The sequence below is a fragment of the Gavialis gangeticus genome, unplaced genomic scaffold (genome assembly GCF_001723915.1).
Source record: "Gavialis gangeticus isolate Ggan-Ray unplaced genomic scaffold, GavGan_comp1, whole genome shotgun sequence".
Classification (NCBI taxonomy): domain Eukaryota; kingdom Metazoa; phylum Chordata; order Crocodylia; family Gavialidae; genus Gavialis; species Gavialis gangeticus.
In genome coordinates this window covers 18391780-18409728 of record NW_017728997.1, presented here as the reverse complement: position 1 = coordinate 18409728, position 17949 = coordinate 18391780, and the positions used below count along the sequence as shown (strand labels likewise).

The window sequence follows — 17949 nt, the reverse complement described above, 5'->3', positions numbered from 1 at the left end:
GTAGTTGTGAGAACCGTGGGAGCAGTGGGGCCAGGCGTGCCTGTTAATAGGCACCTCAGCCCAGCAGGGACAAAGGGTCCTGGAGACCCAGAGGGGAGTAGTAGTGTTGTGAACAGTGATGGTATGGGTCCACTCAGAGTAGGGTGCAATAAAGGGTGCCTGAAGGACTGAGTGTGTGGGGTGTAGAGTAGGGCTGCACCAGGGGTGTACCAAGTAGGGCTGCTTGAGCGGCTTGAAGGGTGGTACATGGGCCAACCCCAGGTGAGTGTGGGAAATCAGCTGCCCGGTGAGGGGCTAGAGGCAAAAACAGCCCAGTGTTCGGCACAAGAAAAGGCCATGTAGAGTAGGGGAGCTCGAGCGAACCGAAGGTGCTGCATGTGTCATGCCAGAGCAGGAGTAGGCAAGCCTGGGGGGCCAGAGGGGGCCGCTCAATGGAGCAGGGCAGTAGAGAGTGGGTCAGTGATGGGTGCAGTGAAAGAGGCCCCTGTGAGAGGGGGTGAAGTGGGTGTGTGTATGATAGAGGCCCAACAGTGGACTGAATTTGACCCAGTCCATGCCTTTGATCTGCAAGGCATGGGCAATGGTGTAGGGAAGGTACGGAGCCATGGATAGCACCTGCTGGCACCGGGGTAGTGAATGCGCAGCCTCCCACTTAATACATCAGGATAACATTCAACTCGTGGCTGGCAAGTCAGGGCAGACTGCCTGAGACAGGTGGGCGGGCCAATTTGAGATCCAGCCTTGAGTTTGCCCCATCACACATATATTCTTGTGACCCACTTTTGGGTCGCGACCCATGAGTTGAGAAACACTGGTCTAGTGTATATAGTTTCAATATTCTAAATTAGGCAGTGTAGCAGGCTGCACACCTCACTAACTGCAGCCCAGCTGACAGCAGTAAGAAAGTGACTGATTGTAAGCCTGCCTAGGAGGAGAAGGCCAGATAATGAGGATAAATGGCTGGCCCAGAGGAAGGTAAAGGCTTGGGTGCAGGGAAAGAGGAGGAGCCTGCATGACTGCAGCTTCGAGACACGATACTCTCTTGTGGTCTGGGAAAGACCGCAGGGTATGAGTTAACCCTTTTATTGTGTATGTATTTGTTTGGTTATTGATTGATAGTTTATGTTGTGTCCTGTGGGGCAAGTTTACCCAGGGAAATAAATACTGTGTTATATGAACTGACAACCTGCTATAGGCAGATTACACAAACATTTCTTGCAAGAAAACAAAAGATTATCAGAAAAACAAGGAACACATTCTGATCAAGTATATCCAAAGCTCTACGAAGGCCCACTACAACATCCATACAACACAAAAATAGATCACTAATGATTTACAGCATGAATAAACGGATTAAAACTGCACATTGGGTAAAGGGAAACAACTGGGAAAATAACTAACGTGTTGTATTTGGCACGTTGACTGCATAAGGGATAAGAATTGCACACCACTTAGGAGAATGATGAATGAACATTTGTCATGCTGAATCCTCTTAGGACTGTCAGATAGTGTTTAGAGTATACACATTTGTAACATCTGTAGCACTGACCCTAATAATCTGTAGTGTGAACAGGATATAAGGTTGATGGACCACCTTGGCCAACAAGGGCTATGAAATAACTGTGGGGAAACATTGTACTATTGCATGAGATTCAGTCTAAATACGCAGGCAGAGGGCAAACAAACAAGAATCATTTAATTTATAAAGCACTCATCCACACAAAGGTGCACAAGCTAAATGCTGATTTTTATGAGTACTTCAGAAACTAACATAAAACTCACTGAACCATTTAATAGCATTAAGTAATAAAGGGGTTAAGGCTGCTGGATGTGAGGCCAGTGTTTATTCAGAAATAGTCACATGAATTAAAGGCATATTTGCATTTTTTCCTCTTTCTTTAAATGAAGCAAGACCTGCACGGTAACAGATGCCTTGAGGTGAAATGAGCTCCACAATTGAGTGGCGTAGGAAACACTAGGACCATCATCTGCCAGTGTCAAAAATGACAGTAGGGTCATAAAGACGGGGGTAAAAGCAGAGCACAGAGTTCACAAGCTGGATTCACAAGAATTTCCTTTTGTGTGTGAAAGATGTTTTGGTCGTCAGATTCCTAAACCTAATCGTGTGTCAAGATTTGTGGCATGGACAAAGAGGTAAAAGCTGAGTTTGGGTATGCACACACACAAACATGCCCCTGCCCCCACTTGAAAGAGCAATAGAAATTGGTTTTCCTCTTGCCCATGCCATATCTTGGGGAGTATCCCATAGCATTTTACAGTCACTTATGCTAAGATGATATAATACAGGGATTCAGAGCTGTCAGAATAATTGTATAACTGTCTCCAATAAGATCACTTCCCATGGAGAGAATTCTATTGTAAGCTGGAAGTGAAGCAAAGAAACCACTTAGTATGTAGATAAAGATATTCCAAGCTGAGAAAGGAAGGATGGTAATGAGGATACTGGTGCTGAATAAGCACCCTAAAACATTGGGAAACTGGTCACACCTGGAGGGCCAGATGGCTAAGAAGTGGGGAGTTGTCACCTACAGCTATTACAATGATAATCTCTTTCAAAAGTATGCAGTGAGAAGGTGCATAATGAAGAAAGGGAACACACACCACCCATCTTGCCAAGAACACAGCAGAAAGTGGTGAAATAGTAACAGTATAACTAAACTGGACCAGTACATAAATTTTGAGAGTCTGAACTGTCTGTAAGGTTTGTGAACTGCCTTAGGGAGGGCAAGACAGGTTTTAATCTGTCAAGAATTCTTACTGAGATAGAAAAGAAAGAAAATGTTCAGGGAAGTCTAATTATGAAGAATTATGAGTGTTGCCTCTTCAAACTAAGAAGCAAAGCAGACCATGAAATTTCTGCTAGGCTAACACTTCAGTCAGAGACAGTAAACAGCAGAAAGTAGGTTAATTAAAATCTCAGAAGAACTTCCAATCCCAATTCCTTTCAGCGCTGAGGGTCAATGTGACGTAAAAATTTACTCTATTTTACCTGCAAAAAGATTATTTGGGGTAACAAAGGGTGAAGGTTCATGTGTTGTCTTAAGCCAATTACTCACTTTTTTAATTATTGTGCTCAATTTAATCTTAGTTTGGGAGTTTTATGGAAGGCCAGCCTTTTAAGGGAAGGAAGCGAAGGGATAATCAAGCCGACCCCACTCAGTTACATGACTGAGGGTAAGGCCCAAGGTCTCACCCGCCAGGTGCATTACTGCAGTGACAGCCAGACACGTGCACTGTGGGACTCACAGCTCAGGGTCCACGGCTACAGAGAGGTTCATGTATTTACGCTGCAAGTCGCACAGATCTTTTGTTGTCTAAGCTGTTACCCTTTCAAAGAGAAGATTAATATTAAATTATGCAAAAAGCCTGAAATTCAAAGGATAAATTCAGAAGTAGATGAAATTATTCTGCTTTTCTGAAGAAACTGGGTACATGCAACAAGGTTAAAAAAGATTCCCTCGAGATTAAAGGCAGGTGAAAGGAAAAGAGAGGGCTAGACCCTGAAACTGGGAACAGAGATAGCTGGTCTCCCTATGGGGACCACAGAGTAACTCTGTCATGGAAGACTGGGGCCTGGCTTATTTGCCTAAAGACGCGGAGGAGATGACGCATGGGTGCATGAATCTTCTCTGAGGAGGGACCCGTCTCTGTAACAGAACTTGAGGAATGGGTATTCCAGCTCTCAAGGGCATACCTAAGGGTACAAAGGGCTGAAGCAGCCTCTAGTGATTGACTCCATAGGTATCGAGTGGCCAAGTTACCGCAGCTTTCATTCATTTATGCTAGGGTACAAGCACGAATGTGGGCAGTTGCGGTAAAGCTCTGTCCCATGTCACGCTTTCACAAAGTGGTTATATCCTAACAGTTGAACATAACAGTGCCTCTGCATTGTGTCCAGGCCTCAGGAAACAGCCTCAGAGATTGACAACTAAGTGGGAATCTTTTCAGAACCTAGCAAGGGCACTTTAATACAAGGAGTTAAAAAACCAAACCACCCCAAACCCACCCTAAAGAGAAATACTTACAAAATGAATCTATCAATTTATCTCTTGGGAAAAGTAGAACGAGAAAGAAAGGGTTCACACAGAGTTGACATCAAGATGCCTTAGGTACGGATGAAGTAGGCTAAATGTGAGTGTCAGCTCCTTCATACTGACTTTGCGTGACGATGCCTTTTGCCTCCCTGCTCCGTTGCAGGCACAACTGTAATGCTGCCTGTTAGCATTCTATTTTCCAGGGTACTCAAAAAGTAGACTAATCTCTCATATCTTCAACCTGCCTTTTCTATTTTAAAACTATATATATTCCTTGTGTGCCCTTTCAACCTTCTATCTGCTCTACCTGTATTAGTCTTACTGCAATGACGAGGGGCTTTACCTTGCAGCTGCTAGTTTTACCCTGATGACAACTGTTCCTAAGGAGGATATTAAAAGGTTCAGCTGCACCAAGCAGTCTTCATTCCTCTGCTGCTCAGGAAAGTCTCCACCACAATAGGTGTATTCTATCACCAAGAAACAAGACTTCTCCCCACCACTGAAACCCTTCAGTGCTAGCACTAGTTTTCAGTTTTGTATAAATACTGAAAGAACCAGATGATCCTTGATTTAAGAACACCTCATAAAAATGCAACATTTAACAGAATCACAGACAAGGGAGGAATGAATGCGATCAAATGCCAAGGATTAAAAGGTATTTCCAGACAGAAGCTAAGAAATGAATTTGGAGTAGGAGAAAAAAAATGTTCATCTTCCTTATGACTACATACTAATCAAAATGGAGGCTCATTTTTCAACTGGGAGTGTACACTCTATTATTATTTCCATAAAAAAATTGCATTAATTTGCTTTGATACCCAGCTAGCAAGACAACCCGCAAGGTATTCATTTTAAATAACTGTTTCCTACATGACTAGAGTGGCATCAATGCTCTAATGAAAGGGACAAGTAGAAGAGATTTTCTTAATGCTTATATTACTTGCAAATGTAAGAGTTAATCCCTTTCCATAAATTATAGAAATAAGTGTACTCAAATCTTCTAAATAGCTCCATTTCCACATTTCATTTTTATTTCACAAACTAATCAAAGAATAAGGTGCATACTATTGTCAGTTATCAAGCTTTAAATTTCCAATGTTGCTCACTGGCTAAATCTGTTTAAAAAAATGCTGTTAGTCTGTATCTAAAATCTTCCATTCTGTCAAAAGTAAAAGCATCAGGAAATACACGCTAATTCCAGCAAGATTTATAAGGCCAGTTTAAGTTTTAAGAGGTTAATCATGCTTCATACGTTTGTTGCCCTGTATCTGAAAAATGCTGTCTTTATAGCAAAGATGAATAATTTATCCCATCATTATAAAGTGGGAAAAGTTAACTAGGTTATTAAACAATTCAAGTAAATTCATCAAATTAATTTAATTCACATTAAATACTTAAACCCATCTATTATTTCAGAAAATACCTGTAAACAGTTCTGTCTGTAAGAAGTTCAAAAGCCAGGAAATTCTGAAGTTGTAAAACTAGATAAGAGTGTGAAAGGCTGTGAATTTGGATCCACAGTATGTTTTATCCCCATATTCTGCCACACCATGCCCTAAACCTGATGGTATAGGTTCTCTTTTGTATTATTTCAAGTACTTTCCACATTTTTTTAAACATGTTTTTAATTGTTCACAGGCCATGAACAATTTAAACTCCCATTGGCCTAGTGGTTCTTTTCCATACTACAAATTTTGATCTACTTCACCATATGTACAGAAGTCATCATCCAATTTTTCAGACATACTGCATTAAAACCCCCTCAGCTCAGACTCCAATTGGCTCTCCGGTGTGTGAGGCAGGTAGAACCACTGCAACAGCATGACTGGTAGGTAATGTTTCACATTAGAAGTCAGACAGTGTACTGCAAGAAGCACAGTTTATTATGTTTCACACTTTTAGATGCATCATATATACTGTCTAAGACAGCTGCACTACAAGGAAACATTCTTAGCTCTAAAATGTAGATATTCAAAACACAAATGCACAATAAGAGGAGACAGAGTTTAAGATTAAGGGCAGCTTTGCACAAGTTCTTTTTTGGACAGGCAGTTCTTATTTCAACCTCTCTTTTCCACAATAAAGGCTTTTTCCTATGCCAGAGGAGGCGTAAGAAAACTTACATCCTGACAAAGCGAAAGGCACAGGATTAGATTGCAATAGTTGAAATGTAACTTAAAGAATTATTTTCCTGCAGACTATATTTACTTATTCACTATCAAATGATTCCTGTGGTGTTGCATAATAATGACTAACAACTTTTGGAATTCATGATAGCCAGTGGTAAGTGAATCCCCAGTTTGGGGAGAAGTCCAGAGACTGCAGCCCACTGTTGACGAAGCAAGTATGGTGATAAGCATGTTGCTAGCTGGACCCTACTGGAGGAGGTAAAAATATTTTGCGGGACAAAAGAGCACAGCTAGCTTCCCAGTGGATGATTATACAGGCTGCCATCACCATCATATTCAAGTCAGCAAGATGGTACAGAATACAGCTGATGGCAGAAGCATGAGTTAGACTCAGTGTTTTGAGTTTTGCAGACATTGGCAGCATTCTTTGTAGTGGAGAAGCATCTCCCAGTGAATCTAGACCACATCTTTCAGGAGAAAGTGGGATATTATCTTTACCACATTCTTCTGACTGTTAATGGGCAACAAAAAACTCCCTAATAGGTATGCATTGGAGATGGTCTCTAATGAAATCTGAGCTTCCGGAGTGGCATTGCTATTTATCCCCAGGAAATTACTTATGATAATTACTTAAATAGGGTGCAAAATGAAAACTAGCTTTTGTCAAATGTTTGTGTAAAATGAAATGTGCAGCTGTACACATAAGCAACACATGGCACACGCCTAATCAGTATGAAACTGGATAGGTATATATACTAACAAATAAGCGTTCTTCAGTGTTCATGTCAAACAGTATATCTTTAGACAACTACACTTTGAGGCTGAGACACTAAGAAGTTTGGCCTAACAAGAGCATAAGACTCTGATTCAGAAGACTTGGATTCTGTTCTTGGCTCTGGGAATAGCTGGGTGAGCTTGGACAAGACAATTTAATTGCTCTGTGCCTCAGTTTCCCCATCTGGAAATGCAAGGATGATTCATGGCCCTCCTCTGAAAAACATTTTGAGATCCACGAGTCACAAGTATTACACAGAAGTTGGGTAGTCTGAACAAGGATCTTCTGTGCAGTCAATCTACATGTCTAGATTGAAACTAGAAAGAAAAAGTATTCTTTTTTTTTTTGGTGAGCAGACTCTCTCTCTAAGCTGACCTTTGATAAAGGGTGACAGACTCAATGAGAGACACACCACATCTTACCAACATATACCATCCTGAACATTCACGGAGGTTGACTGTCGTTTAAAAAAATCTTTTAAAAGGTTCTTTTTAAGTTACTGTTATTACTGCCCTCTTTATAGCACTTCATATGTTTCAACATATCACAAAAGTATGAGTTAGTTAGCTCTCATCACCCCTGCAGGGCACATATATAAGAATTATTCTCAAAATACAGATGAGAGACCAGGGGCAAACAGACAATGTGGCTTGCCTAAGGTCACACAAGTCAGTAACACAACAAGAATCCGAACTCCAAGGCTTCTTGATGCTGTGCTCATTACTCCAGACCTTTCTAGTCTAACTGTGTTGTGCATTTTACAGACCCATTTTCTCACATGAAGATGTCTACTTATTTGCTATAGAACTTGGTATAATAGGATTTTTTATTTTTATTTTCACAGCTTGCTTAATACCTGACATGTAAAATAAGATTGAGTTGGATATAAATGATGACAAATGACTGGCATCATGGTTAGTACTTCAACAAGAATGAATGTGTGTACACTTGGTAAGACTCCAGGCAGCAGAAGTACTAGCACCTGCACGTACCCCATATTCTGGAGGATTTACCAAGAATGCCAATGCAAGCCAGATGCTGTTTTCTTTCATGCCCAAATATTTTCCAAACAGTGAGCTACTTTTGTTTTTCTCAAAAAGGTAGCAAAATTATAAAAATGAGTGATTATGAATTGGCTACTATATTTACAGCAGATGGTTGGCTGTATCCAGTATTATTAACAGTCTTGCTATTATTTTCTTCAAAAAAAAGCTGCATAAATTACATGCTCTGCTACCTTAGTTCTAATTTCATTATGCCTGATTAAACATTTTTTTAATCTCAAACCTATTTCAAGTATTTGCCCGACAGGCCAATATGTTGATTCTTAAATGTAATGATACCTTAAATTTGTATCTTCAAATCCCATGCCACTGAACAAAATATGAACCTATATTTCCACTTAAATTTCTTTAAAACAGACAAGACAGCTAATTTAAACAGTTGTTTGCACATTCAGTATTTATGACAGGAATCTTGCATGACTGGCTGCAGCAGCAAGTTAGGGGTTTAGCTCAGCTGGCGCCAGGAGTGATGGATGGCCTGAAAGAAATTCTTTTTTGTTGATCAGATCAATCACAGAACAGAATGCAAAAAAAAAGGGATCAGCCTCAAACTAGATTCATAACTGTTCCATCTGTATGCAAAACTGGGACAGGAAGAAATGTACCATAAACTATAATGTACAGCTATTAAAAAATCAAAAGAGAGTTTTTACATAAAGCACATTTGAAGCTAAGGTGTCTGAAATGTACTTTGAACTTTACCGCTACCCAAGACTTGGCTTTAATATGAATGTAAGGAACCCTCCTGTGACATTAAAATCACAAAATTTTAAGCAAAAACGTATGTTCTCTCCCAGATTAAAGACAAATAGACAGCGGAGGGGGGAGAGGAGGGGAGATTCTTTAAGTGAAGTCTTAACTATTAAGAGTTGAACAGCAAAGTTCATTCAGCAGCTCACTAACTGATACAATATCAAACAAGAGACTTACCTTTATTATTTATTTGATGGTCAGCCACCTATATATTAATTCAACTGCCTACATGTATTTGACTTACTGTCTTTGGAGAAATGGTAATAAAAGTATTAAAAGAAGTTTAAACCATGATTTTTACATAGTAGCTGGGCTAACTAAGAAGATCAGACTCATGAAGTTAGACCAGAGTTACCTAAAGATATATAATGCTCAGTTTTTTAACTTGGTAACAAAGACTTTCATAGCAATTCTTTTATTCTTTACTGGTGATATTTTTCTTTCAATTTAAGGATAATATAAATCAGGGACTAGTGAAACAAACAGTTGTACTGAATTAGACATTTATGTTTGTGAAAAATCTCATAAAAGTAGATTATGATAGCTTTGTAGTCTCTCCTAAAGTCCTGCTCAATATTCACAATCTTAATTCATTTATGGATTCACTGTTTTAAACTGGTGAATATACTGCAGGGAATTTAATATTAAGAAAATTAAACCAAGATACAGTTAATTTTACATGATAAACATGGTGAATTTGGTTTATTATGTCATATTTCACAGGCTGCTGACAGATTCAGCAGCCATTTTAAAGCCATTGTTAAATGCCAGCAGTCTGTAACCATAGGGAAAGTTTATGAAGCTTTTATCTCTGTAGAGGCAGGGAAGCTGTTCTTGTTCACTGGTAACAGCAATATGACTAATATACAGCTAAACTCTGAGAAAACTGGCAAGTGTGTGAAATGCAAACAGGGCTGCATAAAATAGCATTTTAAATAAAACCTGAAATAAAATTTAAATGACAGATCATTAATGCAAAAGGATGGGGGGGAGGGAGAGAATGCTTGGATGTAATTACTACTTCCTGCCAGTTTTCTTATTTGAAGCTTGTAACCAAAAGTTTTAGAGGAGGAATTGTTTTTCTTCTTATTTAAAAGGTAAAAGGTATAAAAACCAAAAATGGGCTATATTTTCATATTTTCATCTCTCTACCTTGCATATGGGATTGGTTTTAATTCTTTCTGCCATTGCTACAAAGCCTTTGTGTTTCACTACATGTGAGTGATCCTGGAGCTAAAAGATAAAGGAAATAAAGCTCTTATTCGATTCATGGCCTATATCTACCAGAGTGTTGTTACAGTAGAGCCCCCATCCTAGCTGGAGCCTCGTTGTCCTCCTGTAATAACAGTGACAATTTGAGGGCTATGCCCATGTCTCAGTTTAACTTTGTGGAAAAAAATGCAGCCTCCATTGCATGTATCACCTGGATCATACACTTCAGCTATAACTGTCACTCTCAACAGCATCATCCCTTCTGTGTTAAGGAAGTGAATTTTGGTGCCCAGGTGAATCCGATACTCATTAACAGCCACGTACAATTGAAAAGCCTAGCTCTGGTGGGAAAACAAAGGGTACAGCAGAACTATTATCCAGATGCGTAGCATGGAAAAATGCACCTGGGGTAGTAGCCTCTCCTCATCCTTCATACCTTCTCGCTCGCAGGTGCAGGAACAGCAGCATGCAGAGCAGAGGGCACCCAAGGAATCATCATTCTCTAGAGTAGCAATGGAGCTTGCTGCTACCAGACAAGAAAATTTCACTCCAATTTTCTTTGCTCCCTTGCCCCATCCTTCTGGTGCCCCTCCCCTAAGCCACACCTAGGGTACCTGCTCCACTCCTCCACCCCACATTATGCTACTGCTATGACCTTTCAAACAATCTTCTGTTAGCAGTTCCATTTAAGGGCTAGAGTGTGGAAAATCCCAGAAAGAAAAGACAAAAGTGAAAAGAGAAGAGGGAAGTGTATCGCAGACAGACAATACAGAGACAGTCTTTTCAATGCCATAAACAGAAAACTGAGCAAACTGTAAAACAAAAAGGACAGTCCTTGCACCGTATAGCTTATGATCTAAGATGAGATACAACAGATGACTGTGGCGGTATCAGTTCACTAGCAACCTATACTTTCCAATTGTTTGGACACATCATAGCAAAAGAGGAGTCTTTGGAGGAGGATAATGAGTAGCTTTACAGTTGTTCACAAAGAGGTGGTTCCAGGGAGGAAGGGCAGCAAGAGAGAAAGCATGAAAGTATTTGTTTGGAAATTTAACAGCTGGGCAGTGGGGATAGGTAACACTGGCTGATCTGAGACAGAAGATGACAAAAGCAACAGTGACAGAAATGACAGGTCAGGGCAAGGAGGCTGATGGCACGGTTATTGAAGACAAACACCTAATGTTCGGAGTTACAAAAGAAAGGGAAACAATTGGGGGGATTCAAAGAGAGGTTAGTAAGTCAAAGAAGAAGGCTAGAAGTATATTGTTGCAGCAGCATTTGGAATGAATGAGAGTGGGCCAAGCCTGTATTTGAAAAGGATGTGACAGTAACTGAGAAGCAAGACAGAAGGAATTTGGCTGAATGTTTTAGCTGTGTGTATGGAAAGGAAAGGCCACACCGTAGAGGTGTGGAGAGCCATTTCAGTGGAGAGCAGGGGGGAGCCACATTGGATACTGTCTGGAATAGAACGAGAGTAGAAGAAAAGCCAGTCTGGACCAGAAGTCACAGCAAATGGGCTGAGTCACAGGACAAGGACTAACAGATGATCTTACAAGAGATCAGGTAATAACTGGAAAAAGAAAGAGCAACTGCATATGCACGTAAGTATGTGAGTGAGTACACATGTGAACAGTATTCAGGGAAGATCAGCTCAAGTGAATGGCTCTTTTGTTAAGCAGGAGAGTTGAACCATGGTTCCAGGCTGAATAAAGAGTTGAGGAAGAAGTAGGTATGGATGGTAGAAATTGTTGAGATGTGAAGAGACCCAGGAAGGAGAAATGTCTCTAGTGAAGAAGACTGAGGGCAAGAGATGCTAACATGTATGAAAAGGTTTGATAAAGAGCCACAGGTAAGTAGAAGATGGACAAATTTCAAATAACAGCATGGAAGATCTGAAGTTTTTCTTCCAACTTGGCTCTGAGGCCAATCCTTGCTATCTGGCAGGGTCTCTGTGGCAGTGCACTTTTGGTGCCTGTCACTTTAAGGACTGGAGCAGGCAGCTGCCAGGTGGCTGATTGCAGCAGCCATTTTCAAAGGCAGGCCAGCTATATAAAAAGGGCAGTTGGCTGCTAGCAAGGGAGGCAGTAACATCAGCTGACTGAGCTCCTGCTCAGGGACTTGGAGGTAAAGAGAAGTGCTATGGGGAGGCAGAGGCTCCTGTTGTCCTGGCTAAGATGTGAAACTGTACCCTGCCAGGGAAGGGTAGCCTGGTGGGGCTCCTAGTGGCATAGGAGCCCCCAGGAAATGCCAGGCCAGTTACCTCCTTGGTGAAGGGCAGGAAAGGGCACCTTATAACCCCAGCCCCACATCCCTGGTGGTGTTCCAGCAGAGCAGGGAGAGCCCGAATTCATTAGGAGCCCCAAGGCAGAGTCCAGGCCAGAAAAAGGACCTGGAGCTGCACCCAGGCAGCAGGGTAAAGCCTGGGGGCATGAGTGGAGCGACAGAGAGAGAGGTCCTGTGAGTGAGTAGAGGCCATAAGCGAGGGGTATAGTGAAGAGGGGAAAAGACCCAAGGGGGGCATGGAGGCCTAGTGCGGGGCCAGGAGTAAAGCAGGCTAACAGTTGTAGAGTTGCTCAGGAAACGTTCACGTGAGGGCAGTGGAAGATGCCCAACAGACGGTGCCGGGGCTGACCTAGGTGTGGAGAGACAAGTTGGAAGCTGGGTGAGGCCAGGTGGTATGAATGTGGCCCAGGAGAGTGCAGCATGAAAGAGGCCGGGTGAGAGCTGGCAGAGTGAATGGGACGCCAGCAAGAGAGGGGTGGTGTGAGAGTGGCCCTCCAGGGTAGTATGGTAGAGCTACGATTATATGCCCAGTTTGCTCCAGACCTAGGCCGGAGAGGTAACACACAGTGGAACATCTGCAAAGCTTGGGGCATGTACAGGGGTGGTCTAAGTGTGCACTTTATTTTCATCAAGGCATGGCTAGTGAGTGGAGCAGGTAAATTGCCCAGAGACAGGGGAAGACTGGAGGTGGAGACCTGGTCAGGATTGTAAACCTGTTACAGTCTCAAATTCTAATTACCATCACAAGAGGCAGGTTCTTGTATTTGATTTCTGCTTATTACAGTAGAAGCTGTATTAACTGGCACGAGTGGGGTAAGGAGGGTGCTGGTTATGTAAAAATTCTAGTTATCAGAATCAATGAAGTGGCGGCTGCGTGGGATGGTGGATGGCTGCCGCTGCATGGACACTCCTTCCTCCTTCATCCCCCACATCTGGCTGGCTGCCTGTGTGGCCCACAAAGGGGAGCCACTTTCCACACTGTCTCAAAACTGCGCCAAAACTTTAAATTCAAACCCCAAGAATAGGAATCAGGGAATATGAATTCAAGAAAGGAGGCCTACTGTTTAATTTTTCCCGACCCTTTTCTTGTAGTCTCAGGAAAAGTGTCATAAGCAAGAAAGTCTAAAGGCAACTGGCTATCAGGCATATTAGCTACAGATATTATTGAAACGTGCTGAGGGGTGTATTGTTGGAGTCTTTACCACATACCAAAAATATGTACATTTGCTAGTGCTAAAGCAGAGATGGATAAAACAGTTTATAGTCGCAGACCAATTAGAACTAGCTTTTTCTGTAGTTCTAGGGTAACTGTTTCAGAAGACACACTTGCAGTCCTGACAAGCAAAACTGACTTCAGAGTAGCCCAGAACACATGTAGCTTTCAAATCTGGTTCTGTGCTCAAGGCCTTGCAAGTGAAAATGCACTGAAGAAAAACTGATAGGTCTCCATCCCTCAGGGAATAAATTAGGCTACAGAAATCCCTCAATGTTTTAGTTCATTACAAACAAAACAACAAAAAGCAAATCCCAAAAGTAACAAATGCGTGGAAGCTGTTACTCAACTTTTCTTCAGAATCATCACTTCAGAATTCTGCTTCCAGCTTCTGGAACTCAGCAGCATCTACCATGAGCTGTTCACACAAGCGACATAATTTTGTATTATTCATCTAAACTTTTCTGAAATGTCTTGGTCTTGCAATATGCCTACACACTTGTTGTCTATGTTTACTATTTTATTACTGATGTGAGTGAATAAAATTCACACTTTTGTTTAAATATTATCTAGGAGCAAAGTACTTAAGTTCTGTTTCAAGGTCAGTAAGCCTCTTAGAACCAAGCTGGAAAAAGACAAACAATCTCTTCTTCGGGACAGGGAAAGGGGGCGATAGTCTTGGACAGAGTGGAGTTGATTAGGGTCCAAACCAGGACAGACATATATGCCTTGTTACAACCTCTCTACTAGTTATAATTCCCCTAAAGAAACTTAAATGAAATTTCATAACAAAGTTGTCATCTTTTTCCATTTGGCAGATATGATCTTGCAGTATTACAGACGTAGGCTTGTTTGTGTAACAGCATCTCTTCTTATAGTAGTATAGTTCTGGGAATAGCACAAGTCTGATATTGCATATGGTGTATTTGCTATTATAAATCAAACCTATTTTGTGAAGAGTAATTTTGGTCTTGGTCCTAGACGGCTTTTTCTTTGTTTTAGATCTTGGCAACAGGCTGGTGAATAGAAGAGCCCTCAGAATTATCCACTAAACCTTGGCCTAAGCAAACACTCCCTTTAATAATGATGTGATATCTCAGACTAGCGGTCTAGTTGTAGAGCTACTATGTGAGCTGAGAGAAATGGCACCAAGAAGGAAGCTTCTCCTCTGTTTCCTTCACCAATTTCTAGGTAAATAATCAGTTTACAGAAGAAAAGAACATTCTTTGAGCCTGAGACAGATTCTTTTAGTGAATCTGTGTCAAGTTCACCACCCAGCTTCAATAGATAACCACAACCAGTGACATTTCAATAGGCAACACTGGAAAAGTTTATGAATCTTCTGAAAGTGCCAATGTACTAGATTAGTAATTTGTTCAATGGTTCATGTAATCAATAAAGTCAAGCACCTTTTATTTTTAATCCCTCTGAAGTACAAAAAAAAGTTTTTAAACTAAACAGATTTCTCTCTTCCCCAGCTGGGGGAGACTAATTTCATGCATACCACTTCTGATTCTCTCCTGCATGTCAAGAGGAATCTCAAGCACCACTTTTTCCATTTATGTACTTTTCATATGGTTAGATCCCCATCTGCTCTGTATATTTCCATTATTTTAACTCTTATTAACAGAATTTGCTTTCTTTCCTTTCCCCAGAGGAATACCAGAATATAGAGGTGTCATCATTAAATTAGCTTAATTACTTCAGGTTAACTTGATACAAAATCTTTAATACAGAATCTACTACTTGCTATTAATAGCTTCCGATAGTGGTTCAACTGATCTAGTGTCTACTATACATAAAATATATTAGGGCGGTCTACATTTCTTACAGTAATTCAGTGGAGAAGTCTTGTCCCAATGGTACATAAATCTGAAGTACCAGAAACTGCTGGATTAGTCCAACTAGAAGGAGAGAAAAAATACAGACATATAACTAAGGACATACTTGTACAAAGAATTGCCATTTAACATTTCAAAGATATATAGGCATACTGCTGTAAGACTATTTCCCCAGGTTCACACAACATAAGAAATGAAAAAAAGAACTGAAGAAAACCAAATCAAACCATAATAAATGTGCCGTTTTAAAGGTCCCAGTTGTGGTTTTGGTGGAATTCTCAGGAAAACAAAAGGACTACTTTTTTTCTTCTGTTTACAGTTCTTCCTTGTGTTGTGAACATATGTAAACTCAGTGTATCCCAGGAAGACGCATAAAACAAAACAACGGATTCACACCAATGTTACATAAAAGCATGTGGAACTTATTCTCACTGTTGAGACAGTTTAAACTTTATTAAAGAACTTAATCAAAAACAATCTATCAAAAATGCAATCCAGATTATGACAAGTGTGGGCAACTGAGGCTTTGATGAGGTAGATCTAATTCACATGCTTAAGGCAGTAAAAATACAGCTTAACTGGAAGAGCAAACAATAGGGTCCTGCCAATTCCCTGTGCAGGAAAAGCCATATACTTACAAGTACAAGACAGCTCGAGTCCAAATTTGTTATTTGTTCTTACTGATTCAGTAAGGGAGGCAGTTACCCCCTTATGGAATTGTGGAGGAGATTTAGGCCTAGAAAGTAACATTAGCCTCAAGTGCCACATGAGTCTCAAGAGGTCTGCATGAGCTCTGATCATCCACGCAGAAGCTCAAAGCCTCTGAGCAGTAGCTCAAAGCAGCTCTTTGTTTTTACCTGTCTGGCTCCTGTGCTACCACTGGTCACCCCCCAATTTACAAAAAAAACTCAACCACAGAGCTTAAGACAACCGTTATTCCAGTGCTCGCTATTTAGTTTACAGCAACAAATCAAAGCAATATCTTAGAGCTAGCCAAAGCATTATCCTGGCTAGAGGTAAATTAGCTGGCTTAGTTACTATGAACAGCAGTTGCAGCAGCATGGAGCTGAGCGTTGGGGAGCCACCCACGTATTTTTGCAGAATCTTGGGCAGGTTATGTAGACTGTGCAGAGCTCTGTACTACAGCAGCTCCTGAGCAAGCTAGTGTAAAGTGCAGAGAGACGCGCTCCTATTCTGACCCCTGATAAAAATGTGAGCAGAACAATTTCACCAAGCAGTTCTGGCAATATGTCCATAAGTTCTGGCTGAGCTACAGAGTATCTCGTAGAAAGCTATCCAAACTTCTTGTGAAAATTTCTAGTAATGGAGAGTCCATCACATAACTTGTGAATTTGTTCCAGCAGTCAGTTGCTCTAAAATGTGAAATGAGTTTCTCTAGCTTTAACTCCCAACATTTTGATTTTGTTATGCCTTTGATTGGAACATAAGAAGTCACCAGTCTTTACTCCTAGGCCACTGACTACTGCATACACTTTAAAAAGTCACATAACCTTTTAGCATCTCAGTTTTCACCATAAATAAGCAACCTATGATAGTACCTACCTCTCACTGGTTCTGTAAGGATTATGCTGGTTTGTTGCTATCTGCATATGAAGTTGGTCCCAGGTATGACGGTAAACTGCATCCTAATGGTGAGCCTGGGGGCGGTGTGGTGGGGCTACTGGTGGAGGGGTAGCTCCTATTAAATACCATAATGTTGCAACCCCCTGAATGCAGCCAGTGAGTATAGGGCACCTCACAACCCTAGCCCCTACTGCCTTGTGGGTACTACTTGGTTGGAGAAAGGCTAAGTGACATCACCTTGACAGAAACATGCCCTTACTGAGGCATTAGGCCTTATCTTTTATTAGTTCTGATCCGTTGCTCTCTGTCAGAAGCTACACCCAGCGAGGCACTGAACATCTGGACTTGGTCTGGTCTTTGGGTGCTGGTTTCAGTGGTCTAAAGTGGGGGATGGTAGGTCTTAGGCAGGCTCCACACCTCCATACTCTTGCCTAGACATCGAAGGTCCTGTGGTGTGATAGTCGCAGGGCTTGGTACAAGCAAATTCATCCGGCGTCTGACTAGACCTCTTATATGTACACCATGATCCAGAGGACTGACAGTTGCTTACTACATATGAAGTGCCCTTAATACATTTTCACTAGAAGTTAGGTTTCAAATCATCAGAGAAGTTGATCAGTTTATGAAAGGTGTTGTATGTCATGGGTGCCCACGACAGCAATGGACAGGGCTCAAAGACCAACAACGCCCATTTCAGCCCTAGAACCCTATGAAAATATTACATATTTATAGCAAATTCTGCTGATATGGTGGAGGCTGCCCAAGACCTACCATCCCCCCTTTAGACCATTGAGACCAGAATGACGCATTATAGTTTTGTAGTATTAAAGTTTTGGCTTTAACTTACAAAGCAACAAAATAAAATCTCTCAGTAACATGCAGCAAAGTACTCTTCTCCACTCAGTATTACTGTTCCAGAAATACACAGGTGCTCCTATGCAGGCAGGGGTGTATTTGGCAACCATGTTGGTCTGAGACAAGAAGAAATGCAAAACTCTAAACTCTTGGTTCAGAGATGATACCTTTTATTAGACCAG

General features: G+C 41.2%; 1 protein-coding gene across 10 annotated transcripts in view; it reads right to left on the bottom strand.

The window, feature by feature from the left end:
* The window catches only part of CUNH3orf67 (chromosome unknown C3orf67 homolog), a 154691-nt gene that overhangs the window by 116228 nt on the left and 20514 nt on the right, over nt 1-17949 (bottom strand). For 9 of the 10 annotated variants that reach the window (XM_019504848.1, XM_019504853.1, XM_019504847.1 and 6 more), the window contains exon 5: nt 15319-15391. In XM_019504848.1, the coding sequence (XP_019360393.1) occupies nt 15319-15391 (73 nt within the window). Of the gene's footprint in view, nt 1-4178; nt 4691-15318; nt 15392-17949 lie in introns of those variants that run through there. The other variant, XM_019504855.1, reaches the window with a different exon arrangement.